Here is a 27,217-nt window from a genome sequence, read left to right on the forward strand (position 1 = left end):
ACTTTAATATCCAGGTGTTACTAGGATATAGAAATAGAGTTCAGTTTTGCGTTTTTTATCCCACAACTTTATTAAACTCGCTTTTACTAATTTTTTTGTGATAGTTTGGAATTTCTGTATTAACAGCCCTGTCTTGGCGACCGTTTTGTTTCTTTGTGTCCAACCTACATACGTAAACACCTCGTGTTTCTCTTTCCTGTTGTGCGGCCAGGATGTAAGCAGAGCGTGGAGGGGGGAGGGAAGACGTCCCTTCCTTGTTCCCCATTTAGGACAAAAGTGCTCAGTCTTGGCCGCTAAGTGTGGTGCTTGCAGTAGGTTTTCTGTCCGTGCCTTTGCAGGCGGTTCCCAGTTTGTAGGCAGTATTTATCACAAGGGGCTGGTGTTTCTTAGTAGATGCTTTTCTGCGTCTCTGAAGATGGTCAACTGGTTTGCGGACAGTGAATCCACTCTGAGCGTGGGACTCTTGTGTCCGCTCACACACCACGTGGCTCTGTGGTGTTCTGGCCGTGTCAGCCTGGTCTGGCTGTGCAGGGTAACGCTGGCCTCATAAAGTAAGCTTGGAACTTCTCCCTCATCTTCTGTTTTCTGGAAAAGCCTGTGTAGAGTGGGTGTTAACTTCCTCTGTAAACACTGAGTGGAATTTGCTGGCAGGAGGCTTGGTGGCCCAGAGTGTTGGCCATGGGAAGGCCTTTCCCTTGTCTTTGCGTTCAGGGCTCGATTGCATGGCACCTGATTTCTTCCCGTCCACCCTGTTGGGGCTTTGCTCCACGTTTTCTCTGTCTCAGCAGCTTTACTGAGCTGGGATCCCCACAGCAGACAGCGGCTTCTGGTGTCCTCACTCTTGTAGAGCATCACGTTGTCTGAAGAAACTCTGTGTCTCTTAGGTGTCACATGCTTGCCCCCCGTGCTCCCCAGGCCTACACAGCCATTAGCCACATCATAGTCAGGACTTCATCCTTGTGATGGCCGTGGATAGCTGTCCTGTGGCTTTATCAAGTGCTGTCCACCCACGTGTCTGTTGACGGACATTTGGACCGTTTGTACCTCCTGGCTGATACACATAACGCTGCTTCGGGCGCAGGCTTCTGTGTGGCACGTACCAGGAGCGGGGTTGTGGGGTCACATGGTAGCTCTGAGTACCCTCTGGAGGACCCCACAGACTGTTTTCCCAGGAGGCCGCCATTCCCCCCACGTCCACAGTGTCTGAGGGCTCCCACTTTCCCGGGTCTTCTCTCACACTTCTTACTGTCTCCCTTCTGTCTCAGCCATCAAAGAGGGTGTGAACTGGTTTTTGCATTTCCCTAATGACTGACGATGTTGAGCATTTTCACATGTGTTTATTGGCCATTTGTAGATCTTTGGAGAAATATCCACAAAGATTTTCTGCCCATTTGTAAATTGGATTCTTTGTTATGAGTTGTGAGAATTCTTCATATATTGTGGATACAAGCCCTTTATCAGATAAATGATTTGCAAATGTTTCCTCTTACTTTATGGCTTTTTCACTTTCTTGAGTTGTTTTTTGAAGCCCGAAAGTTTTGTACTTTTCCTCCTTTGTTTCCTTCTAAGCTCTTATGTCTGTGACCCCCTGGAGTTAACTTTTGCGTGTGAGGCAAGGAGGGGGGGGCTTGCCTTACACCTCACCACCTGTGAAGAAGACCGTCTTTCCCCCACCCACGTGACACGTGACGTGGCATCATTCAGCTGCTTGAATCTGTAGATTTGTATCTTTTGACAAATTTGGGGAATTTTCAAACATTGTATCTTTTTTTCCAAACCACCTTCACTCCTTTTACCCATGCTCCTCCCCACTCCCACCTCTGGCAACCACCAAAACGTTCTCTATGAGTTTGGGTTTGGTTTTGTTTTAAATTCCGCATACAAAGGAGTTCATACAGTATTTGTCTTCAACTTATTTCACTTAGCGAAATGCCCTCAAGGTCCATGCGTGTTGTCACAGATGACAAGATTTCTTTCTTTGATTTGTTTTTGGGTTTTTTTTTTTATGTTTATTTATTTTTGAGAGCAGGAGGGGAGGGGCAGAGAGACGAGGATGGGCAGAGGATCAGAGGATAGGAAGCAGGCTCTGTGCTGTCAGCACAGAGCCTGATGCAGAGCTCAAATTCATGAACCTCGAGATCATGACCTGAGCCAAAGTGGGACACTTAACCGACAGAGCCACCCAGGCGCCCCTCCTTCTTTGATTTCCTAATAATTTTCCATTGTATATATATTACATCTTCTTTATCCATTCATCCGTTGATGGCTACCTGGATTGTTTACATGTCTTGGCTATTGTAAATAAATCTGCAGTAAACATAGGGGTGCATGTATCTTTTTGAATTAGTGATTTTGTTTTCTTCAGATAATACGCAGAAGTGGAATTACTGGGTCATAAGGTAGTTCCATTGTTAACTTTCTGAGGAACCTCAGTACTGTTTTCCGGAGTGACTGCACCAGTCTGCGTTCCCACCAGCAGTGAACGAGGGCTCCCCTTTCTCTGCATCCTCGCCAACACCTGTTGCTTCCTGAGTTGTTGATTTTCGCCATTCAGACAGGTGTGAGGTGGTATCTCATTGTGGTTTTGATTTGTATTTTCCTGATGATGAGTGATATGGAGCATGTTTTCATGTGTCTGTTGGCATCTGGATGTCTTCTTTGGGGAAATATCTGTGCAGATCCTCTGCCTGTTTTTTAATTGGATTGTTTTTTGCTGAGTTGTATCAGTTCTTAATGTATTTGGAGTATGAATCCCATATATACAATTTGATATACAGTTTGTAAATATTTTCTCCCATTCCATGGCTGCCTTCTCATTGTGGTAATGGTTTCCTTCGCTGTGCAGAAACTTTTAGTTTGATAGAGCCCCACTTGTTGATTTTTGCTTTTGTTTTCTTTGCTTTTGGTGTCATTTCCAAAAAGTCACTAAGACTAACATCCAAGAGCTTGCAGCCTGTGTTTTCTTCCAGGAGTTTTATGGTTTTCAGGCCTTACATTCAAGTCTTTGTTTTGAGTTTATTTTGTGTGTGATGGAAGAATGTGGTCTGGTTTCATTCTTTTGCATGTAGCCGTGCAGTTTTCCCAATGCCGTTTGTTGAAAAGACTGTCCTTTCCTCATTGTATATTTTTGGCTCCTTTGTCATAACTTAATTGACCATAGAGGCATGGGTTTATTTCTGGGCTCTCCATTCTGTCATTGGTCTATGTGTCTGTTTTTATGACAGGACCACTGTTTTGATCATTACACTTTGTAGTATCATTTGAAATCAGGGAATGTGGTGCCTCTAGCTTGGTTCTTCCTTCTCAATACTGTTTTGGCTCTTCGTGGTCTTGTAGTTCCATCTAAATTTTAGGATTTGTTGCTCTATTTCTGTGAAAAATGCCACTGGTATTTATATAGGGATTGAATTAAATTTGTAGGTGGCTTTGGGCAGTTTGGACATTTTAATATTTATTTTGCCAATCCATGAGCATGGTATATCTTTCTATTTGTGTCATAATCAGTGTCTTTCATCAGAATGTCCTCAGTTTCCAGAGGACAGGTCTCTCACCCCCTCTTTTATGTTTATTTCTGCAGACAGTGTCTCTTACTTCAGACATTTATTAAGCCCCACCCCCTCTTTCTGGGTCTCCAGCAGCACCAACGTCAGACACATTGTTAGAGCCCACTTTTCCTGAGGCTTTGTTCATGGTGCCCTTCAGTCTCTATTTCTTGAGATTTGGGGTGATCCCAAGGTCACTGATTCTTTCCTCTCTGCCCTGTTCCACTATACAGACCAATATTCAGGGTTTTCCCCCAATTTCCTTTACTTTTAAGTTCTAAACTTCCACTTAGTTCTCTTTATGTCTCCTGTGTCTTTGCTGAGAGCTTTTATTTTTTTCACGCATGCCAGGCATGTTCGTAATTTCATCGAAGTATTTTCCTGACATCTTTTGTGATGTCTTTGTGAGGTGATTCTAACGTGTGTCATCGTGGTGCTGACTGCCGATTGCTTTCTCTTACTCCATGAGGTTTTCCCAGGTGTTGGTGTAACATTCCACTGGTTTTCAAATGACATTGGGATGTTTTGAGCATTTTGTTGTGAGACTCCGATCTTACTTAAATCTTCTGTGAGGCCCACCTCCTAGGCATCTTGGGTGGGGGTGGGGAAGGGCCACGGTGTTTTCTGTGGGCTGGCTGCAGCAGGGTGGCAATTGTCTAATAGTGTCTTGGTCCTCTGGCTTTCCTGCCTGTGCCTGCTGGTGTTTTGTTTTTTGTTTTTGGGAGTTTTTTTAGTTTATTTATTTTGAGAGACAAGAGACCGTGCAAGCAAGAGAGGAGCAGAGAGTGAAAGAGAGAGAGGATCCCAAGCACGCTCTGCACTGCCAACACAGAGCCCAGCGAGGGGCTCGAACCCATGAACCGTCAGATCATACCTGAGCCAAAACCAAGAAGGCTGACACTTACCCAACTGAGCCACCCAGGCTCCCCCTGCTGGTGTTGCCAAGCAACCTGCTCCAGCACCCAGCCCAGGGTATAGGAGGAGACGTCCTGGGACCTGTCATTGAGTCACTCCTCGGGCCCTATGGTTCCTGGCTAGTCTGACTTCTGTACCTTCAGAGTTTTATGTTTACTCTACAGATAATGTCCTGGGGCTTCCATTGTCCTTGGTAGGAAGAATAGGGAAAGGTTCACCTCCTTCATCTTCCAGAAGTGCAAGTCCCTATGAGAACATTTCTTTTAAGTATAAATTCCATTTCTTTAGTATACATAAGACTCTCCAGGTCTGTTTGTTCTTGAGTGAGCTATGGTAATTTCTTTCATGTAAGTCGTACAATTACAATTTGTGTCCTTAGAGTTTGTGATGTTCTGTTATTAGCATCTGTCCTGGAATCCCTTATCTCATTCCTGATATTGATAATTCGTGTCTTTTCTCTTTTTGTTTTCAATTGCTGTGGTTGTAGATTGGTTGTTGTTTCCAAAGGGACAGCTTTGGCTTCATTGCATTTTCTGTATTTTCCTGTTTTTCTAGTTCATTGATTTCTGCTCTTTGTTGTTCCTTTCCTTCTATTTGCTTTGGATTTAATGTAGCCTCTCTTCCTGGTTTCTTAAATCACTGGGGTGAAACCCTCCTTCTCTGCAATAGAAACATTTAATAACATTCCGATTTAAGAATCACGTTACACAGAAACGGTACAGGTAGGCCTTGGGTGTGTCAGACTTCTTGTGACAGAAAGCTAAGCATCCTGGTTGCACCTGCCTGAGGCCGGATCCAGGGGAGAGTGTCCTAGGATGGCAGTGTCTGGAAACTACCCTCCCAGGAAGCTGGGCCCGTGTAGCCCAGAAGATAGAAGGCCCAGGAAGCATGAGGGCTCCCTTCCTGTGAGCGAATGATTCACACAGCAAGAATGTGACAGCAGAGTCGGCACCATGGGTGCTAACAACCAGAAATCCGGTCTCAGTGGAGTGACAGGAAGAACTTCAGCAACCCAGCTCTGTTCCAGCTGGGGACCAGCCGCAGGGCTGAGGGAGACAGGGCTCCAGCCAGGGCTGACCTCAGGGTCTCTGGCTCTCACACCAGCAGTTCCAGTCAGTGGGGTCTTCCCACTGGTGCCCTCACGATGTCTTTAAAGACATCGCTAATGCAACAAGACCAGACATGAAAATTTCCATCCCTAGATCAATGGGGAGCTGGTTACATAATTTATGGTGTACCCACATGTGTGTCATACGGCTTACATGAATTAACGCATGAAAATTAATATACATGAAATGCTCAGAATAGTGCCTGGCCCACGAATAAGCACTGACCTAAGTTATCGAAGTGATTAATACCACGCAGTGAAACTGTTTCAACTGTTTCATACACTGTTGAAATGACCTACAAGATCTGTTACGTGCAGAAAGGTATTGTGTGTAAACACCTATCTCCCTACATCTGTGTGCGTGCACACCCACAGAGCACACCGTCTCCACACACACGTGTGTGTGCCCACATCCGTATGTGCTTAAAGACACAGAAGCTAGTAACTGGCGGACATTGGGGTGGGGGGCAGCCGAGGGCCTGAGGTCTTAACCTTCCAGAGCAGTTTCCTTCCTGTGAGGCACTAGAGACGGCACGCATGCTGTGATCACTAACTCACCAGTCCCTGTGCTCATTTCCCAGGCAAGGAGACTGTTGAAGACGTGTCCATGAGAACTGTCATCAGTTAACATCCTCATCGGTTTCTATTTCTCATCTCTTTAGCTAGTGTGATAAAGGAGAGTATGTGAAAGCAACATGTGATAAATGATGCCCAGTCTTCTGTAAGAGCTTCAGTTTAGCAAGGGTTTTCTTTAATCTCTTCACTGATTCTGATGCCACAGTTGATGGCGTGCGTGGGGTCGGTAAGATCTGTAGCAGGAGAAGTGGCTGCCGTCCTGGCCCTTGTCTTGCTAAGAACGTGCCTCAGGTTCAATCTTCTAAAATTCTCTCCTGAGGAAGGCTTCGGGAGCTAAATATTTTTCTGTGTGTGTCAAAACCATGTTGGTACAAGAGTGGGAAATAAGCTATATGCCTGACGATAGAAGCCTTTGCATAACTTTTGGCAGAGCCATAGGAGGCAGTGCCGTATAAGCATTAGAATATCTGATGTCTTAGAGAAAGAGTCCCCGTGCAGTGAGAGGAAGCACAGGGCACTCATTTGTGCTGGCAAGAGCGTGGGGCACAGACACGCATGCTCACACTTTTGAAGAGCAGTTTACTGCTGTTCGGAAATGTCCACAGTGCTCACCCTGTGCCTCAGTTCTCTTTGCTGGGAGAGTTCACACATGAAGTCCATGTTGCTGGACCAACCCTGTGTAAGAATGTGTCCAGCAACAGCGGATTGACCACAGGCCACCAACATAGACAAATGCCAGTGCCTCGGAAAACCGAGGAGGTGGGGAGCCTTCCAGATGAGACAAGACTGGCACGGGGTGATGTGCTGGATTGGACGCTGGACCGGGGGCAGAAAGGTGGGTCATCAGGCACAGTGTGTGTGGACACCGTGGGTCAGGTTACGTATTTAGGACATGGAACTGCTCAGGCTAGTGAGGGCATGTCCCTGTTTTAGGAAATGGGAATTCTACAACTCAACCCTGAATGCTTCAGGAGGAAAAGTGGGGATTACGGTAAAGTTAGGGTTAGTTATTATAGGCTGTTAGAGAATAGCATTCAGAATTTTAAACATAGGTTACATGTGTACATGTGCAAAGAAAAACATCAAGATATTTCCACTGGCTGGTGGAAAGATACACAACTTTGTTTAACTTTTCATTTTTTTATACTGTTTTCCAAACTCTGTATATTGAACATGTATGAATTTTGTTCATAGAATAAGAAACAACAAAAAAATTTTTTAAAGACCTAGGGGTTCCTGTGGGGCTCAGTCAGTTGAGTGTCTGACTTCGGCTTAGGTCATGATCTCACAGCTTGTGAGTTCAAGCTCCAGGTCGGGCTCTGTGCTGACAACTCGGAGCCTGGATCCTGCTTCGGATTCTGTATCTCCCTCTTTCTCTGCCCCTCCCCCGCTCGCTCTCGCGCGCATGCTCTCTCTCTCTCTCAGAAATGAGTAAACATTAAAAAAATAAGGATGTAAATTTACAAATAAATAAATAAGTAACCCTAAACAGGTACTTGGGGACCTGGTGGGGCTGGTGCAACCGGGTGGCCGCCAGCTGGTGGCGCTCTGCCCACCCTGCCTGGGTGTCCCTTGCAGATCGGCTTCACCACAGACCCGCGCATGGCCCGCTCCTCACCCTACCCCACTGACGTGGCCCGCGTCGTGAATGCCCCCATTTTCCACGTGAACGCGGACGACCCAGAGGCCGTCATGTACGTGTGCAAGGTGGCAGCCGAGTGGAGGAGCACATTCCACAAGGACGTGGTGGTGGACCTGGTGAGCCACCCCTGTCTGCGCCAGGGAGAGAAGGGCCGGGCTCCCTGGTGCAGGTTCGCCTTGCCGCTCCTCCCCAGAGCTCCTGAGGCTCCAGCCTGGGTGAGCCATGCCCGGGAAAGAAAGTAGCTGGGGTCTCATCCCAGGGTGTCCCCAGGTCACTCTTGTTCCATCTCCTGTGACAGAGCAACTCTGGTGTGAAGGAGACATAGACCCTAATTCTAGAGGAGGTGCACTGAGGCATCACACAGGAGTTGGGGGCAGGCGCTTGTGTGTTTCTGACACTGGCATCTTGGGCTGTGTCCAGGTGTGCTACCGGCGCAATGGCCACAACGAGATGGACGAGCCCATGTTCACGCAGCCGCTCATGTACAAGCAGATCCGCAAGCAGAAGCCAGTGCTGCAGAAGTACGCGGAGTTGCTGGTGTCCCAGGGCGTGGTCAACCAGCCTGAGTACGAGGTGAGTATGAGGTGCGGCCGGCCAGAGGCCCCAAGTAAGAGCATGTGCAATATTTACAACTGTCACTTCTTGACTGTCCTGCGGCTGCAGGGAGCTCACAAAAGAGGTGGGTCCTGAGAGCCCGGGGGCGGGCAGGGGCAGGTAAAGGGCCTGTTGTGGATCTGGTCACTCCTGACAGGTTAAGAGAGGCCCGTGCCCATGCTCAGGGCACAGAGGCAGGAAGGGCTGGCTTTGGTGGCCGTGTGGAGGTCAGGGCTGGCGATGGGGTGGCGCGGCGGGCCTCCCCTCTCCCAGTGGTGCTAGAAGTCATATGAACTGGGCCAGTTTGCAAGGAAGCCAGCGGGGTGGGGGTGGGGGCTCCCCAGACTTGGAGAAGAAGGTGCTGGGCGTAGAAAAGGACGGCAGCTCCTCGCTGGCCTCTGAGTGGTTGTGCACACGGGGACCCTGGGGCCTGTTGTGCAGCTCCCCCAACAGCTGTGCTGTGCCCCGCCCTCCAGGAGGAGATCTCCAAGTACGACAAGATCTGCGAGGAGGCCTTCACCAGGTCCAAGGACGAGAAGATCCTGCACATCAAGCACTGGCTAGACTCCCCCTGGCCCGGTAAGCAGCGGGGACGTCACCATGCGCCCCTCACCCACCCCCACAGCGCCCCCAGGGCCCACAGTTTGGTTCCGGGACGGTGGTGGCTGTGCGTCAGCTGGGCCTCCCATCATAGGCTTCTTCACCCTGGACGGGCAGCCGAGGAGCATGACCTGCCCGCCCACGGGCCTGACAGAGGACATTCTGACGCACATCGGGAATGTGGCCAGCTCCGTGCCCGTGGAGAACTTCACCATTCATGGAGGTGAGGAAGCCTCTGCCCCCTGGGAGGCAAGTCAGGACCCCAGGGGCTGGGCCAGAGGAGACACCACAAGCTCTCATCACGAGGGGGTATAACGGGCAGCTGGTGAGCGTCGTCTCTACAGGGCTGAGCCGCATCCTGAAGACACGTGGGGAGCTGGTGAAGAACAGGACCGTGGACTGGGCCCTGGCAGAGTACATGGCTTTCGGCTCCCTCCTAAAGGAGGGTATCCACATCCGGCTGAGCGGCCAGGACGTGGAGCGAGGCACTTTTAGGTAACTGCGTGATCTCGTGGCCCCAGTGAAGTGCAGGGGACGGAAGGGGAGGGCCCTGGCATTTATCCTGAGAAGAAAATCACTACTGGGAAGCAGCCATGCAGTCCCGTTGTTGGCCCAGACACACCCCTTCCCTGCTCCGATGGGGGCACTTCGGCTGAGAACGGGTTACTGCCTGGGTCTCCTCATCGGTCCAACGCCCTGCAACTCCCGCGTCTACCCTGTGCTGTTCCACCCCAGCCACCGCCACCACGTGCTCCATGACCAGAACGTGGACAAGAAGACCTGCATCCCCATGAACCACCTCTGGCCCAACCAGGCTCCCTACACCGTGTGCAACAGCTCGCTGTCTGAGTACGGGGTCCTGGGTGAGTGCCACGGCCCTCAGGCCCAGCCCTTGCTGCCCCTGCCCGCCCGCCTGTAGGCTCAGGTCCGCTCTCCTCCCTCCTCCCTCCTCCTCCGCGCTCTGCAGGCTTCGAGCTGGGTTTTGCCATGGCCAGTCCCAACGCCCTGGTCCTCTGGGAGGCACAGTTTGGTGACTTCCACAACACGGCCCAGTGCATCATCGACCAGTTCATCTGCCCAGGACAGGCCAAGTGGGTGCGGCAGAACGGCATCGTGCTGCTGCTGCCCCACGGCATGGAGGGCATGGTGAGTTCCCGCCCTCCCTCCTGCCCAGGGTGCAGTCTGCTTCCCCCTACCCCCCAGGGCAGGTGGTAGGTCCCATTCCACCTCTGGAGGGAAGCAGGGGTGCCGGTGCGGGTCACACCGGCTCAAACGCCCTGCCACCTCCCTGTCCCTGCCCTGGGCCTAGAAGGACTGTCCTCACTGCCGAGGCCCCACAGGAGGAGCCGTGTGGAGCCAGGCTGTGGGCCCTGTCCTGACACAGAAGCACCCCTCCATGCTCTGGGGGCAGGAAAGGGGTCGAAATGCCAGCAGGTTGATGGAAGTTGGTGTTTTTCAGACCAGAAATGACCCAAGTCCGTTAAGGAAGAGACATTGCAAATACACCTTCTGCCTGTAACTTGTGTGTCTGGTTCCAGGGTCCAGAACATTCCTCTGCCCGGCCAGAGCGGTTCCTGCAGATGTGCAATGACGACCCGGACGTCCTACCGGTGAGTAGAGCACCCTCCCCCCACCCCCACCCCGGAGTGAGAGGCTCTGTCCTGCTGCTGTGGGTGCTGCCTCGGGGGCTGCAAGGAGCAGCTGTGCGCAGATGGGTTCAGGCAGATGCTGTAGAGGAAAGTTCTGGTGATTTCAGGACTGACGGAGGGAGGGAGGGAACAGGACACAGAACCCCAACGAGAGCGTGTGGCTGCTGCCAGAGCTCCTGGTGGGGTCCCCTCGTGCGCGCACCCTGCCAGGGCAGCCATGGTGCCTGAGGCAGGGCTGGGGCCTCTCCCTCATGCTGCAGAACCTGGAGGAAGCCAACTTCGACATAAACCAGCTATACGACTGCAACTGGATCGTCGTCAACTGCTCCACGCCCGGCAACTTCTTCCATGTGCTGCGGCGGCAGATCCTCCTGCCCTTCCGGAAGCCGGTCAGTCAGGGCGTCCCTGCCCAGAGGCCGGGCCTCAGGAGTCCAGGGCCCCTGCCCAGCAGGGGGATGGACCTGTGGGTAGGGGATAGTGGGTGCTACACCAGGCAGGGTCCCAGCGAGCGGGCTCCTGGGCGGGGTGTTAAAGGGGAAGTGGGTGTGAAGGACCCACAGTCCACAGAGCCTGGCTGTGGGTGGGGACCCCGAGGAGAGGCTGGGGGCCCAGGGCCAGGGTGCCGGCACTCAGCGCAGCTGGGAGAGTGGATGCGGGGCTCCTGGCCACACAGTGGGCCTCCTTCTGGACCCCATGGGGCCTGACCCATCACGGGCCTGTGCTCCTCCATTCCAGCTCATCATCTTCACCCCCAAGTCCCTGCTGCGGCATCCCGAGGCCAGAACCAGCTTCGACGAGATGCTCTCAGGTGAGTGTGCCAGGGGTGGGGTGGCGACGGTCTCCTGCGGTCGTTGCACACACACCAGCGAACGCGACGGCCCAGAACCCAGAGTTTGCGCTTGGGTGTTGTGCCCCCGCCCCCGTCTGCAGCCTTCGCCTGGGCGCCCCAGGCCTCCTTCAGAGGTGGCAGAGCAAGTCAGCTAAGACCTCCCCCACTCTGAGGAGGGGGACCTGCCATGAGACCCACAGAGACCCCCAGAGACCCCAGGCCCCTGGGCCAGGCAGCTGCCTTCATCTTGAGTCGAGGTGAAGCCTCCCCAGTCTGTTTGAACCCCCCCAGACCCGGTGGCTACCACCCTGCTGCTGTGCCTGGGTCACCCTGTAGGGGCCCTGCACGCGGGTGCAGCTGCGCAGCTCATGTCCTCCTGTGTCTGGCCATTTGTGCTCCCGTCCTTGCCCCGCAGGCGTCACAGAGCAGGTGCCGGGACCGTTTCTGCCCTGTGGCTGTTGACCTACCTTGTCTGGGCGGTCCGCTCGAGTGGACTGTTCATCCTTTGGTGCACATGGTGTTGCTCCCACGTTCGAGCAGTTGAGAGTGACGCTTCTGTGGACGTGGGTGTACAGACGCCTCTTCTGGAGTCTGCTTTCCACTCACTCGGGCGCATCCCCGAGGCAGGGACCCACGTAATTCTGTTCGTGGGATTTTGAGGAACTGTTGTCCACAGCAGCCGCGCCATCTCACATTCAGCCCGCCAGAGCTCGTCTCTACACTTGTGTGACAGTGATGCTGAGCCCCCTCACGCACATCTGCTGGCTATCTGGGCGTCCACTTTGGATAAGCATCTGTGCGTGGTTTCGCCTGAGTTTGAGTTAGGCTGTTTGCCTTGTTGAATTGTGGTTCTTGGTGTGTGGAGGTTACTACGGAATAGCAATAAGCCTGACCCCCAGAACACGCGTCTTCGTTCACTTGTGTCTTCAGTGCTTTTCAGCAGCACCTTACAGTTTTTATCCCAAGTCCTCACCGTCTCCAGTTATCCCATTGATGCTGGTGCACATGGGCTTTCTTGTTCGTGTTTGGATTAGTCGTTGTTAGTCTGCAGAAATGCAACTGAGCACTGAGTATGGACGTTTTTATCCTGCAACTTTGCCGGGTTGGTTTATTCTAATCTCTAGGGTTTTGGCCATCTACACACCGATTGTTTTACCTTTTCCTTTTCCAGTTCAGAGGCCTCTCATTTTCCTTTCTCCCCTCACTGGTCTGGCTGAGACTTCCAGCATGAGGTTGGGCAGGAGTGGTGGCCGTGGGCGTCCTTGTCTTCTTCCTGGTCTTAGAGGAAGAGCTCTGTCACCCCCAAGTCTGGTGCTCGTGGTGGGCTTTTTGTATCTGGCCTATATTCCACAGGCAAAGTTCCTGTAGCACGATTGTGCATGTGTCATGTGTGTATCACTAAGTGAGACCCTTTTCTGGATGCCCCTTCCAGAGGGCAGTCTGGTTCTCCTGGCCGGGCCAGCGCTGGAAAGCTGAGTATGTGTTCCAGCTGTGCGGAAGGTTCGGTGTTTGTACCTCGTGGGGAATCTGAGCCGAGTGAGCAGAGTTCATTGCCCTCCTGTTGGGAGGAAGGAACCGGTGTTGCTTGCTGTCTGGGGCTGGCCTTGCCTACTATGCACTGCACACGATGTGCTTCTCAAGGCGCTCTGGGTCCGGAGCGATTCCAGGGCCCCCTCCCCCAGGCTGGTGTTCATTCGGAGCTGGTGTTCTCGCTTGGCTGCCCCGGGGGCCCGGCTCCTGCACGAGCAGCAGCAGCGGGCCCTGGGTGCCCTCGGCCAGGTCCTGAGAGGACCCCCGGCCGTGGGGATTCTCTTGTAGGAACCAACTTCCAGCGGGTGATCCCAGAAGACGGCCTGGCGGCTCAGAACCCAGCAAACGTCCAGAGACTTCTCTTCTGCACCGGCAAGGTGTACTATGACCTCACCCGCGAGCGGAAGGCCCGGGGCATGGCCGAGCAGGTGGCCATCACCAGGATCGAACAGGTGGGGGAAGATGGCACTGCAGTGGGGGCCAGCATCCCTCCTTGCCCGAGGCCCCATCCCCTCTGACGGGAACCCTTCATTCCGCAGTTGTCCCCGTTCCCCTTCGACCTGCTGCTGCAGGAGGTGCGCAAGTACCCCAACGCTGAGCTGGCCTGGTGCCAGGAGGAGCACAAGAACCAGGGCTACTACGACTATGTGAAGCCGCGGCTGCGCACCACCATCAGCCGTGCCAAGCCAGTGTGGTGAGCAGGGGTTGGGGGCGGCCCTGGGAACTGGCTGCCTTGGGGGCAATGGGGGCGGGGCCTGGGAGCTGGCTCAGCGGGGGCTGGGGCTCTGGGCTCACTGTGCCCCCATGGTACCCCCCCCTCCCCCCCGCAGGTACGCTGGCCGGGATCCAGCCGCGGCTCCGGCCACTGGCAACAAGAAGACCCATCTGACAGAGCTGCAGCGCCTCCTGGACACGGCCTTCGACCTGGACGCCTTCAAGAACTTCTCGTAGACGCTGCCCAGGCCGCCTGAGCCGCCACCCTCCACGCCACGGCCGCCCCTCGCTTCTCCACTAAAGAATAGTGCCTCAGCGCTGTCCGCATCTCTGCTGTCCACCGCACCGCACACCCTGTCCCGCTTAACGTTAGGCTGCTATACCCCCAGTGCTTGGCCACCCCCCAGGCCAGATCCCCCCCAGGTGCCGCGATTTCTGTCCGGCTGAGCATCCCGCGTGGAGAGGGGCCCTTGCAGGTGTCCCAGGAGGGTCTGCCGTGCCCCGGCCCTCTCGCACTGCAGGCCCAGCCTCACGCCACCCACCCCAACCCCCAGAGCGGCGGGAGAGGGCAGGGCTCCACTGGGGCCCCCACTGCGTGGTGAACCGAGGTGCTGGGTGGGGCTGCGGGCGGGAGGTGGCCTGCATCTGGCCTGGCACAGAAAAGGCGGGTCCGCTCTCTGCAGCATCCACTTCTGGCCCTCGAGAGGGGCCTGGGCCGCTTGTGGGGCCCGTGCACACTGCACCCACCTGGGGCCAGGCCACACCCAGGCCACAGGATGCGGGGCTCTGGGCCAGGCCAGGACGTGGCCACTGCCTGCCCCCCGCACACACACCCACCCCCTCAGCCCACCCTCGTGTCCCGCTTCTCCCAATGCCAACGCTGTGGAGACGGAAGCGGTCTTGTCTGGGCCGTGCCGTAACCGGTCAGGGGGTACAGGAGGTCCGGGGCCAGGGGCGGCTCCCCTCACCCATCACAGGGACAAATCTGATTTATTTATTTTGGTTAAAAAAACAAAAACAAAAACAACTTGGCATTGCATTTGGCTTGACCCATAAACGAAGTTACCCTCAGGCCGTCTGTGTGTGGTTCTGTTACCCACCCACCCCCCCACCCCCATCCTGCCGTGGAAGCAGCCTCTCACTGCATGGCCCTGTGTCACAGGTACAGATTGTGCCCAGTGGCCCCTCCTTAGACCCCAGGCTGGTCGGCCTGCTCCCCGACGAGTTTGTGCCCCTGGACAACCTCTGCAGGGGAACCAGCCATGTGTGCAGAACCCCCGGGGCCCGGTGTCCCCTCTTGACAAGAGCCCCACCATCTTGGGCTCATAGCACACCATCCTCTGCCTCCTGGGGGGTCAGCAGGTTCCAGCACTGAGCGAGCTCAGGGAAAGGCCTGAGTGTGGACACGGGCTGACGGCCACCCCATCTTCTAGGACACACTTGGGTCCCTTGTTCTTGAAGCCTCTTGGAATCTCTTCGTGTTGTCCCGTGTGCTCCCTGTGGCTTGCCCGTGGGTCCTCCAGCCCTGTTGTGACTGGCCACACAGGCGGAGCTGGGTGTGGGGTCAGGACAACAGGACCAGCAGGGCACTGCATCTGATGGAGTCGGCAGGGTGGATCAGGGTTAAAGGAGGCAAAAAATGAGAGGCAGGAGCCCCTTCCCTTCCCTGGGGTCCCCTCTCCACTTGCTGCAGCCTGGGAGGCCTGCGGTGAAGGAATGTTGCCTCTGGATGCCACCACCTTGTGGTTGGCACTTAGAGTGAGAGCTGCTGGGGGGCGCTTTGACGAGGCACTGCTTAGACCTCGCTGGGCAGCTGTCTGCTCACCCTTTGGTCGCCCCTACCTCTGCGCGAAAAAAGAGCATCCTGCCTGCTCCGACAGGGCTTTGGGGAGGGCAAGTGTGAGTAACCTGCTGAGGGGTGTTTCTGGACAGAGAGGCGCTTCGGACACCTGCACCAGCTTGAAACCTTGCTGTGCTGGGGGGCCTGGACCCGAGGGGGCTGCAGCCCCAGGACAGGTGACCTGGGCAAGGAGGAGGTTGGTGGGGGGGGGGGGGGTGGCCCAGGTGCGGCTGACGCCTGACCCATCTTAGGCAGGTATGGGGTGAGGTGCCCACCCAACTTCTCCAGTGGAAATAGAGGGAATTGGAATCAATGTGGAACCTATTTCTGCCCTAAATTAGGTGGGACAGTGAGCTCCGCCCCCCCACCCCCCACCGTCAGCTAGTATTCAGTTGGGCCCAGACCCAGCAGAACAATAGAAAACGGTCTGGGGCCACACTGCCCACACCCCCACCTCAAGTTCCCACTGTCCCTTCAGAGCCCATGTCACATAACCCCCCATCTCCCAGCCCTGATGACCTCATCACCTCAGAGTCCTTTTCTTTTTCTTTTCTTTCTTTTAATGTTTATTTACTTTTGAGAAAGCAAGAGACAGTGTGAGCGGGAAAGGAGAGCGAGAGGGAGACACAGAATCGGAAGCAGGCTCTAGGCTACGAGCTGTCAGCACAGAGCCTCACGCGGGGCTCAAACCCACAAATCACGAGATCATGACCTGAGCTGAAGTTGGACGCTCAACTGACTGAGCCCCCCAGGCGCCCCATCAGGGCCCTTTTCTTAATTGAGAGGTAATTGATACATGCCGTTATAGTCCAGGTGTATGACGTGGTTCCATGTTACTAGCATCTGTACCATACATACTTACAATTAGTTTTTCTTACGACGAGAACTTTTCAAACTTACTCCCTTAGAAACTTTCAAATACGCATTAACTACAACCACTGTGCTGTGCGCTGTACCCCAGAGCTCGCTCACGGTGTAAGGAAATGTGTCCCTTGTGACCCCCTGCACCCAGGGCCCCCCTTTCACTGCCCCAGCCTGTTAGCCCCTGTGTGCCTGGGATAACCACCGGCCTCAACCCCTCCCTCTCCCCGTCCCCCCGTCTGCTGGGGTCAGATGGGCAGGCAGAGGCCCCGTCTCCCCAGCCCAGGGTCCCCCTGCCTTTGGTGGCCCTTGGCTTGGACACACGGCCCCAGGGTGTTCCTGCCGTCTCCCTGGTCGGCTGTGGCCACCCGAGGGAGTCTCGGGCTGTGCTCTCCCCTCCGCGCTGGGACCTTCTTCACCTTGGGAACGAGGGGGTTCAGATTTCCTGCTGCCTCCTTGGCTCCAGATCACGATTAGCCTTAAGAACGGTGTTTGGCAGCCCCAAATAGGGACATTTATTTCTTCCTTTCCAATAGACATGGTTTTTATTCCCTTTTCTTGCCTTGTCACACAGGCCGGAGTCACGTCACCACGCTGGACAAGGGCCGTGACAGCAGATGGCTTGCTTTGCTTTCAGTCAGGGAGAAAGAGCTCAGCCTTTCAGCATTAAGTATGATGTTAGCCGCAGGTGCTTTGTAGACTTCTTTATCTGGTTAGGAAGTTCCCCTCTGTTTTTATTTTTCTGGGAGTTTTTATCCTAAATGGTGTTGAATTCTGTCAAATGCTTTACCGACAGTGATGGACACAATCATGTGATTTTCCTTCATTAGTCTGTCATGTTGGTTGGTTTTTGAACATTGAACTGTCCTTGGATCCCTGGATGAACCTCTGCTTGGTCACGATGTGTGATGTCTTTTATACATTGATAATATTTTGTTACGGACACTCTTCCATGAAGATTCTATTCTCTATGCAGCTATCAATCTATAGCTTCTTTGAGTCCGTTCTGCGTTCTTTACCTGTCTTGCTAGGGATTGGCCAACATTATTGATCTTTTCAAGAAACCAGATTTTTGTTTCATTAGTTTTCTCTACTTAGCTTTTCTGTTTCTGGTTCACTGATTTATAGTCTTTATTATTTATTCCTCTACTTGCTTTGGGTTTATCTTGCTCTTCTTTTTCTAGGTTCTTGGGTGAGAGTGTAGGTTATTAAATTGAGACTTTTCTTCATCTCTAATTAATGCATTTACTTCCATAGATTTCCCTGTCAGCCCTGCTGTTAGCTGTGGCTCACAAATTTTGATATGTTGTATTTTTTCATTTTCATTGAATTTGGTACATTGAAAAAGTTTTCCCTTGAGACTCCCTCTCTAAAACATGTGTTGCTTCCTGTTCTCTTTCTGTTATTGATTGCGTTGATTCCATTGTCCCTAGAGAAAGGCACTCTATATGAGTTCAGTTGTGTCAAATTCACTGAGATTTGTTTTATGGCCCATGATATGGTCCATCTTGGTGTGTGTTCCATTGGCACTTGGAAGGAATGTGCATTGGGCGAAGTGTCTCGTCAATATCTATTAGATCCTGTTGGTTGATGGTTGTTGACTCCTTCTACATCATGATGGATTTTCTCTCTAGTTTTCCATAGTTGTTGAGAGAGAGATGGTGAAATATCCAAGTACAGCTGTGGTTTCTCATTTTCTTCTTTCGTTCATAGTTTTTTGTTCACTTATTTTGTAGCTTTGTTGTTTGGTACATGGACATTTAAGATTGCTGTGTCTTCTCGGTAGATTGGCCCTTTTTTCATTTATGACTCCATTAATTCTCTCTACTCTGAAGTCTACTTTATCTGATGATAATAGAGCCACCTCTGCTTTTCTTTGCTTAATATCTCCAGGTATATGCATATCTTTATCTTTTTCCATTCTTTTACTTTCAACCTGCCTATAAGTTATTTTTTAAGTGAGAGTCTGGTAGACAGCATGTAATATTTATCCATTCTTCCAATCTTTATCTTTTAATTGGTATATTCAGACCATTTACATTTAGTGTAATTGTTACTATGTCAGAGCTTAAGTATGCCATGTTATTTTTAATTTCTGTTTGTTCTTCCTGTTTTTAATTTCTATCCTTTTTTTCTTGCCTTTCTGTGAACTACCATGTTTTTTATAATTCCATTTTTATTTATCTGTGGTGTTTTTGACCACTGGTATTTGTCTATGGTATAGCTTCTTAGTGGTTGCTGTAGGTATGACATAATGTGTACGTTACTTGTCACAGTCTATTGGAGTCATCATTTTAACAGTTCAAGTAAAGTGCAGAAAATGTATTTCCCGGGGTGCCTGGGTGGCTAGTCGGTTGAGCGTCCGACTTCAGCTCAGGTCATGATCTCACAGTTTGTGGGTTCGAGCCCCACGTCAAGCTCTGTGCTGACAGCTCAGAGCCTGGAGCCTGCTTTGGATTCTGTGTCTTCCTCTCTCTCTCTCTCTGTCCCTCCCCCACTTGTGCTCTCTCTCTCAAAAATAAACTAAAATGGTAAAAAAAATTTTTTTAGAAAATGTAGTTCCCTGTACATCCCTTTACCCTTTCCACTTAAAATATAATCGCCCTAAATATTTCCTTTGTGTACATTTAGAACCACATCAGACAGTGTTATAAGTTCTGCTTCAACCACCAAACACAATTTAGAAGACCCAGTTCTATTTTACTTAAAAACATGGTTTGCTGTCTGTGTTGTTTTTTCCTTTCTGATGGTCAGACGTGCTTTCTTTTATCATTTCCCTTCTGTTTAGAGAACGTGTTTCAGCTATTCTTTTAGGGTAGGTCTGCCGCTGACAAATCTCTTACTTTCCCTACATCTGAGAATGTATTGGCTGCCTCTTCATTCCTTGAGAATATTTTTGCTGCTTTTGCAGTTCTTTTCTTTTAGTGTTTGGAAATGTGTCACTTCCTTCTGGCTTCCCTGGTTTCTAATGAGAAATCCTGTCACATTAATTGTCCTGCTGCATGGAACAGTGTTTCTCAGTCTTTAGTTTTTAGAAGTTTGCTTATGATATGTCTCGGCATAGGTCTCTTTGGGTTTATCCACTCTAGGACTTGCTCACCTTCTTGAAGCTGTATGTGTTTGCCTTTCGTCATATTTGGAGTGTTTTCAGACACTATTTCTTTAGGTGCTCTTCCAGCTGCCCTCTTTCTCCTCTCCTTCCAGGACGCTGATAAAAACAAACGTTAGATCCTTTGTTCTTGTCCCACAAGTCCCTGAACTCGGTTTTGTTTCGTTTTTCCAGTCAGTTTCTCTCTGTTGTTCAGACTGGGTTCATTTCTGTTGTTCTTCCTTCCAGCTTTGCCATCCTCTGCCCTCTCCATTCTGCCGGCAAGCCCACCCATTGAGTTTTTAAATTTCAGTTATGGTGTTTGTACTTGTAAATTTTCCACTTGGCTCTTCTTCATACCTTCTATTTATTGAGGCTGTTTCTTAAATTTGTTCCAAGAGTGTTCATAAGTGTGTGTTGAAGCATGTTCACGATGGTGGCTTTAAAATCTCTGTCAGATAATTCTAACATTTCTTTCACTTTGGCGTTAGCATCTATTGTCTTCTTAAATATGAAGTTCATGAGACCGAGCCCCACATCAGGCTATCAGTGCAGAGCCCACTTTAGATCCTCTGCTTCCCTCTCTCTCTGCCCCTCCCCTGCTCACGGTCTCCCTCTCTCTCTCTCAAAAGTAAATAAACACTGGGGTGCCTGGGTGGCTCAGTTGGTTAAGCATCCGACTTCAGCTCAGGTCATGTCATGATCTCATGGTTTGTGAGTTCCAGCTCTGCATCGAGCTGACAGTGTGGATCCTGCTTGAGATTCTCTCTGTCTCCCTCTCTCTCTGCCCCCCGCCCCCGCCCTGCTCATTCTCTAAATAAGTAAATATTTTTAATTTTTTTTATTTTTTTTTATTTATTTTTGAGACAGAGAGAGAGCATGAGCAGGGGAGGGGCAGAGAGAGGGAGACACAGAATCCGAAGCAGGCTCCAGGCTCCAAGCTGTCAGCACAGAGCCCGACATGGGGCTTGAACTCACAGACCGTGAGATCATGACCTGAGCCGAAGTCGGACGCTTAACTGACTGAGCCACCCAGGCGCCCCAGTAAGTAAATATTTTTTTAAAAAAGAGACATAAATGTAAGAGCTAAAGTTATCAACTGTTAGAAGAAAACATTAGTATAAACCTTTGTGACCCTGAATTAGGCAATGAGTTTTTTATATATGATACAAAAAGCATAAATAACAAATATATATTAGACATCATTTTAAAAATTGTAAGTCAATAGACACCATCAAGAAAGTAAAAAGGCAACTCAGAGTGAAAGAAAATATTTACACATCATCTATCTGATAAAGGACTTGTGTCTAGAATATATAAAGTATTCCTACAACTCGATAAAACAACTAATTAAAGTATAGAAATAGGTAATGGGCACATTAAAGATGTTCAACATCATTAGTCATCAGGGAAACGCAAGTCAAAACCACAATAGGGGGCGCCTGGCTGGCACCGTTGGAAGAGCTTGTGACTCTTGGTCTCAGGGGTCATGAGTTTGAGCCCCATATTGGGCATAGAGGTTACTTTAAACACACACACACACACACACACACACACACACACACACAATGAGGGGCGCCTGGGTGGCTCAGTCAGTTGAGCGTCCGGCTTCAGCTTAGTTCATGAGCTCATGGTCTGAGTTTGAGCCCTGCGTCGGGCTCTGTGCTGACAGCTCAGAGCCTGGAGCCTGTTTCAGATTCTGTGTCTCCCTCTCTCTCTGTTCCTCCCCTGCTCGTGCTCTGTCTCTCTCTCTCTCTCTCTCTCAAAAATAAATAAAACATTTAAAAAAATTACAAAGAAAAAAAACACAATGAGATGCCACTTCACATTTACTAGTATGACTATAGTGAGTAAGACACAGGATGTGGAAAAACTGGACCCCTCGTGCACTAGTGGGAACGTAAGATACTGTGGAAGACAATCCAGTGGCGCCTCACGTGCTAAACCTAGAGTTCTCGTATGACCCACAACATGTCCACACAGAAACGTGTACGTGCATTACTCATAATAGCCAAAAGGCAGAAACAATCCAAATGCCCCTTAACCGATGGGTACAAAGGCCTGTCCATCCACGTGACAAGCAGTCCTCGGCCTCAAACAGGAGTGCGGTCTTGCAACAGCACGGCAGAACCTGGGAACAGTAAGTGAAGCGGCCAGATAGGAAAGACCGCATGCCATGTGATACCGTAGGTAGGAAATGTCCAGAGCAGTCAAATTCAAGGGGACAGAAAGTAGACGGCTGGTTGCCAGGGGCTGGGGGAGGCTTGGGGAGTGAGCGCCCGGGAGCGGGATTTCTCCCCGGAGGATGCAGATGTCCTCATCTTGTGCCGATGGCGGCACTATTCCGAATACACATAGTGCCACTGAATTGTATACTTCAAGCGGCTGAACAGTATCTCCACTAAAATGATGTTGAGAACTGGGGTTTGGACGGTGGTGGCTGTGCGGGAGGACCTGCCGGAGGAGTGGGATCAGCAGGCCTGGGGCAGGATCTGGAGTACCACCTGTGCACATGCCGAGGCCGGAATCAAAAAGAGACAGACGAGGGTGGCAGGAGATTCGTGAAAGACAAAGCTCCAGGGCCACACGTGTCACCGCAGAGGGCAGCCCTGAGGACTGAGCCCAGGCTGGCCACTGCCCAGGGACGGTGGGGGACAGCAAGTCTGGAGAAAGTGGGATGGCTGCAGGGAGACAGGTCCCCGAGGGCTGGGAGTCCCCGGTTTTTGGTGGGAGGCGCTGAGGGACCTGATGCAGGGGAGGAGACAGAGGAAGCGGGCCCCACAGACACCCTAACAGGGGACCACAAACCAGGGGCCCCAAATCACAGCAGTTCATTCTCCCCAGTCTGGAGGCCAAAGTCTGAAATCAGAGTGTGTGGGGCCACACTCCCTCTGGGGCTCTGGGGTAGGACACTTCCGGGCACCTCCAACTTCCTCGGCTGCTGGCCGCATACCTCCTGTCTCTGCCCATGGCTGCATCGCCATTTGTGGGTCTATCTCTAAAGTCGCCTTGTCTCTCCCTGACCCTCTCAGGACCACCTGGCTAATCCTTTCCCAGTCCTTGGTCACACCTCTTGTCCTAGGAAGTGATGTCCACAAACTCTGGGGACGAGGACATGGACATGTCTTTGGGGACCACTAATCTGCCCACTGCAAGCAGCAACCTCCAGGGAAGAGAGGACTGGGTCAGTAGCAGGTGCAGCTGGACAGGGACGCGGGTTGTGTCCCCTGTTAGTTCAATTAGCTCCTGAAATCCCGAGCAGGCCCTCTGGAGAGCGTGCAGGAAGCTGGGGACAGTGGTCTATGTCTGGCAGAGCTGGGTGAATTGACCAAGAACAGGTACACTGTAGACAATGGTAGGGAAAGAAAACAGAGGCAGAGGGGGCGGGTGCCAGGCTGCATGTGCGAATGGAGACAGGTTTGAAGAGCCCAGGAGCAGACGCTTCGGGAGGATGTGGATGCCACCAGAGGTGCTATCTTGGTGGGGGTGTGTCCTGTGTCACAGGCTCTTGGGGGACACAGTGTGGACACTGCCCTTCTCTCCGCTGCCCACCCACCCCCACTGAGGCTCAGGGCTGGAGTGTTGCCCTGTGGGCGTGGGAGCCTCCGTGGCCGGCAGAGACAGGGACGCAGCTGACTTTTGTCCTCACCTTTCAGATGTCCACCCCTTGCCAGACCCCAAGGGTCGGGGGCTTGGGAAGCAAACAGTAACAGTGAGAGTCTTGCTGGTCATGGGTCACAGGAGCCCCCAGGAGACCCTGCTTGTGCCAACGGGGCAGCCCCCACTGAGACACAGGAACGCTGGGGCAGGTAGATGGAGGTGGAGGCGGGTGACCCCCAGGGACCCAGGAGAAGGCGGAGTCAGGCCCAGCTCTGGGTAGGGAACAAGTGCGTGTGGTCTCTCCTGCTGCCCGAGAGAGTTTACACATGGAATACAGGAAGGAGGTACACCAAAAATAATTTTTGTTCGGGGAGACGAAGTTGCAGTAAAATTTATTCTATTTGCTTATTTTTAATTTTTTACATGAATATGTATTACTTTTATGACAAAAAAATTTATTTTAAAAACTAATACAATTTGCTAAGCCTGGGGGTGGGGTCTGGGGTGAGGCCAGGGTGCCTCGGGTGGGGCGGGGCCTGAGGCTGGGGTGGAGTCTGGGGTGGGATGGAGTCGGGATGGGGGCCCACCCCCGAGGCCTGGGGTGAGGCCTGGGTGGGGCGGGGTGGAGCAGGGGCGGGGTGGGGCGGGGTCTGGGGCGGGGACCCTGAGGCCTGGGGTGAGGCTTGGATGGGGTCTGGAGTGAGGTGAGCTCTGGGATGGGGTAGGGCCTGGGGATTGGGTGGGGTCTGGGTGGGGTGGGGTCTGGGGATGCCTGGGGTGGGGCCTGGGCCGGGTCCGAGGTCAGGCGGGGTCTGGATAGGGTGGAACGGGGTGTGGGGTGGGCAGGGTCTGGGGATGGGGGCCGGGAGGCCTGGGTGGGGCCTGGGCGGGTTTCCTCGCCAAGCACCCCTTGCAAGAAGAAAACAGGACGGTGCCCCGGGAGCAGTCCCTGAGCGCCGACCTGCCGCGTCGCAGTGACCCTGCCGTGCCTGCGCCAGGACCGGTCACACAGCGCGGCCTGCAGCTCCTCGCCAGCGGCCAAGGACACCCTTGAGAAAAAGCTCGGTCCCCTGTCCCCGTCTCCAAGTCCCTGGGAGACACCACCGTCCTGCGCCACCGCCCACCTCGACAGCCCCTGCCGTCACCCCGCGGGTCTGCGGGGACTCCCGGAAGCCGCTGTGCGCGGCCCATCGTGCCCCGAGGCTCTGGGTTCCCTGGCCTGGGCGGAGGCAGCCAGCTACAGGATCGGGGGGTTTGAGGAGTGCGCGCACCACTTACAAACACGCCCTCCATCCACTTCCTGCCTGTGTCTCTCCTGCCCCCGTGCCCCGCCACGGTTCTGCCACGTGCCTCCACTTCCGGCTGCACACCTCTCGGCGGGTCTCACCGGGGCCTCTAGGCCGGCCTCCGGTCCCCAGGCCCCGCAGGGGTCCCCCAGGGCCGTCCTCAGCCAAGCCCCTTCCTTCCCGCCTGTAGCCCGCGCCCAGGGAGCCCCAGCGTCGCCACATGCCTTCCCCACCCACCCAAGGTCGCGGCGAGGGTCCCGGCCCCGGGGGCCTCTGCTGGCCATTTCCCCAGGCCGATTTTCTGGAGTTTTCCGAGTCAGACCAGCGCTGGGGGCTGACTCCCGCGTGGCCTTGTCATGATTAGGTTCAGGTTAAACATTTCTGGTCGCGAGTCACACGGATGTCAGCGGCCCCGCGCCCAGCCTTGCGGACTTGGTCACTCATTTGGTTAAGGGGGTGTTTGAGCCACATCTTTACTGCAAAGTACTTTTCTACACCTGGGGAAGATCTTCTGCTCCATGAACGGTTTTAAGAAACTATGCTGTCATCATACACAACTTTGTATCCTGGTTTTTTACTTAGCAGATTGAATTGTGAATGTCTTCTCATACAATTAAACAGCTCCAACAGCATTATTTGGGCGCTCCCTAGATTGCAGCCTGCGGGGGTACTGTACTTAATGAGCATGACTCCGGGCTTACAGATGGACGCTTGGCCACCGCACGTTTTCCTGGGCTCGCTTGCCTGACGTATTTTCAGCTGAGAACAATGTCTGGCAGGTAGGAGGAGCTCAGTAAAAAGTTTTGAAAGGTCGAACACAGCTTGAATCCAGTTGTCCAATATTACAGGAATTGCCTGTGTGCAACATCCTGGTGCACAAACCTTCACATTGATTTTAGGAGGCTCAAACATTTACGAGAAGGGAAACATTTCTGTTGATGGAGTGAAAAATAAGGCTGCAAAGTCACACGTGTGCTCAGATATGTGGAGAACCATCTGAGAGAAAATAGACCAAAAAATCAACAGGGATTAACGCTGAACATTTGGATGGTGAAGGTTTCGATTTATTATGAAAGTTCCTCTAGGAGCACCTGAGTGGCTCAATTGGTTAAGTGTCTGACTTGGGCTCAGGTCATGATCTCACGCTCTGTGAGTTCGAGCCCCGCGTCAGGCTCTGTGCTGACAGCTCAGAGCCTGGAGCCTGCTTCGGATTCTGTCTCCCTCTCTCTCTGCCCCTCCCCCGTTTGCACTCCGTCTCTCTCAAAAATAAATAAACATTAAAAAAAAAAGTTCCTCTGTATTTTCTACAGTCAGAATAAAATACTCGTATACAAAGAAGTGGTAGGTTTTTTCTTTTCAAAGTCAGTTTTGCAAGTCAAGAACAGGTGAAGCTATGTGTGTTTAGCAGCCATTCATAAAGACCGAGGGCCCAAGTTAAAAAGCAAATGTAGCTTTAGGCCACACTTAGAGTATTGTGTCCCCCACTTGGTGTCACATTTAAAAAGGGCATTGCCCAGCAGAGGGAGTGGAGGGAGGGAGTGGCCTGGAGGGAGTGGCCTGTTGTATTGGCTCTGAAACACTTAAGGGATCAGTTACTTGTGTCCTCCAGCCCAAGATTCAGGGGCAATGAGAAGTTTCTTCTAATCCCTGAAGAGCTGTCACATACCAAAGTGAGGACTGTCATTTTATGCAGTCACAGAAGAAAAGTTTGGGGAGGGCATATTTTTCCCAGCAAATAAGGAAGACTCTTTTAACAGTTCATATGGTCAGAGATGAAAACACGATGTAGAAGGGAGTGGCCACCAAATGGCATCTCCCAGGATGAGGGGGGCGGCTGTTGCCCTGGGGAGATGACAGAGATGCCAGTCTCAGGCCCAGAGGCCTGGTACAGCCCTTCTGGCCTCCTCCAGACACCTGCCTGCAGCTCCCCCAAACCCATGGCCTCCTGGAGGCAGAAGAGGGTCAGGGTCCCTTGGCGCCTGCCTCCCCCTTCATGTGGGCCAACTCTCCATAGAATCTTCCCCCATTCTATCGCACTCCCCATCCCCTGCTCTGGCTTTATTTTTCTTCCTAACCCTCTCCCTGAAGGACACATTGTTACTTGGTGAGTCACCTGCTTCTTTTTGTCCCCTCTACTGGGGCTGGAGAGTCCTTGCTGCCATGGTCACTGTCGACAGACCAGTGTTCAGAGCCCAGATGAATGCCTGGCACAAAACAGGTCCACCATTTGACAAATGGTTCTCTGAAGGAACAGAGCACCAGGGTGCCTGGGCAGCTCAGGTGGTCGGGCATCTTACTCTTGATTTGGGCTCAGGTCATGACTTCATGTTCTTGAGATCGAGCCCCACACCCAGCTCTGTGCTGACAGCACGGAGTCCACGTGGGGTTCTTTCTCTGTCCCTCTCTCTTTGCCCCTCACCTGCTGGCCCACACACTCTCTCTCTCTCTCTCAAAACAAATAAACATTTAAAAGAAGAAGAAAGGGGCTCCTGGATGGCTCAGTCAGTTGAGCGTCTGGCTTCGGCTCGGATCATGATCTCATGGCTCATAGGTTCGAACCCCACGCCAGGGGGGAGCCTGCTTTGGATTCTGTGTCTCCCTCTCTCTCTGCCCCTCTCCCACTCGCACTCTGTCTCTCTCTCAAAAATGAATAAACGTTAACAAAAAAAAATTGTTTTTAAATAAATAGAAGAAGAAAAACAGCACAGGGTTCAGACAGTCTTAGAGGGAAGAATGTTAAAAGCCATGGCACATCCACCAAAGGATGAATAAACAAATTGCCAAACATCCATACAATGAAATATTATCAGTCTTAAAGAGGAAGGAAATTCTGGGGCACCCGA

At 52.3% G+C, this 27,217-nt stretch overlaps 1 protein-coding gene across 5 annotated transcripts in view; it reads left to right on the top strand.

Annotated features, from left to right (window-relative positions):
- OGDH (oxoglutarate dehydrogenase) overlaps positions 1-14,770 on the top strand; it is a 65,827-nt gene extending 51,057 nt beyond the window's left edge. For all 5 annotated transcript variants that reach the window (XM_019450918.2, XM_019450921.2, XM_053898361.1 and 2 more), the window contains 13 exons: positions 7,720-7,899; positions 8,204-8,356; positions 8,854-8,956; positions 9,072-9,200; positions 9,322-9,472; positions 9,713-9,840; positions 9,945-10,123; positions 10,516-10,587; positions 10,887-11,015; positions 11,362-11,434; positions 13,274-13,437; positions 13,525-13,679; positions 13,816-14,770. In XM_019450918.2, coding sequence (XP_019306463.1) covers positions 7,720-7,899; positions 8,204-8,356; positions 8,854-8,956; positions 9,072-9,200; positions 9,322-9,472; positions 9,713-9,840; positions 9,945-10,123; positions 10,516-10,587; positions 10,887-11,015; positions 11,362-11,434; positions 13,274-13,437; positions 13,525-13,679; positions 13,816-13,936 — 1,737 coding nt within the window. In that variant the 3' untranslated portion in view covers positions 13,937-14,770. The remainder of the gene's footprint in view (positions 1-7,719; positions 7,900-8,203; positions 8,357-8,853; positions 8,957-9,071; positions 9,201-9,321; positions 9,473-9,712; positions 9,841-9,944; positions 10,124-10,515; positions 10,588-10,886; positions 11,016-11,361; positions 11,435-13,273; positions 13,438-13,524; positions 13,680-13,815) is intronic.
- Positions 14,771-27,217: the final 12,447 nt, after the last annotated feature.

This window comes from Panthera pardus, unplaced genomic scaffold (genome assembly GCF_024362965.1).
Source record: "Panthera pardus isolate Hobbes unplaced genomic scaffold, ASM2436296v1 HiC_scaffold_8, whole genome shotgun sequence".
Taxonomy (NCBI): Eukaryota; Metazoa; Chordata; class Mammalia; order Carnivora; family Felidae; genus Panthera; species Panthera pardus.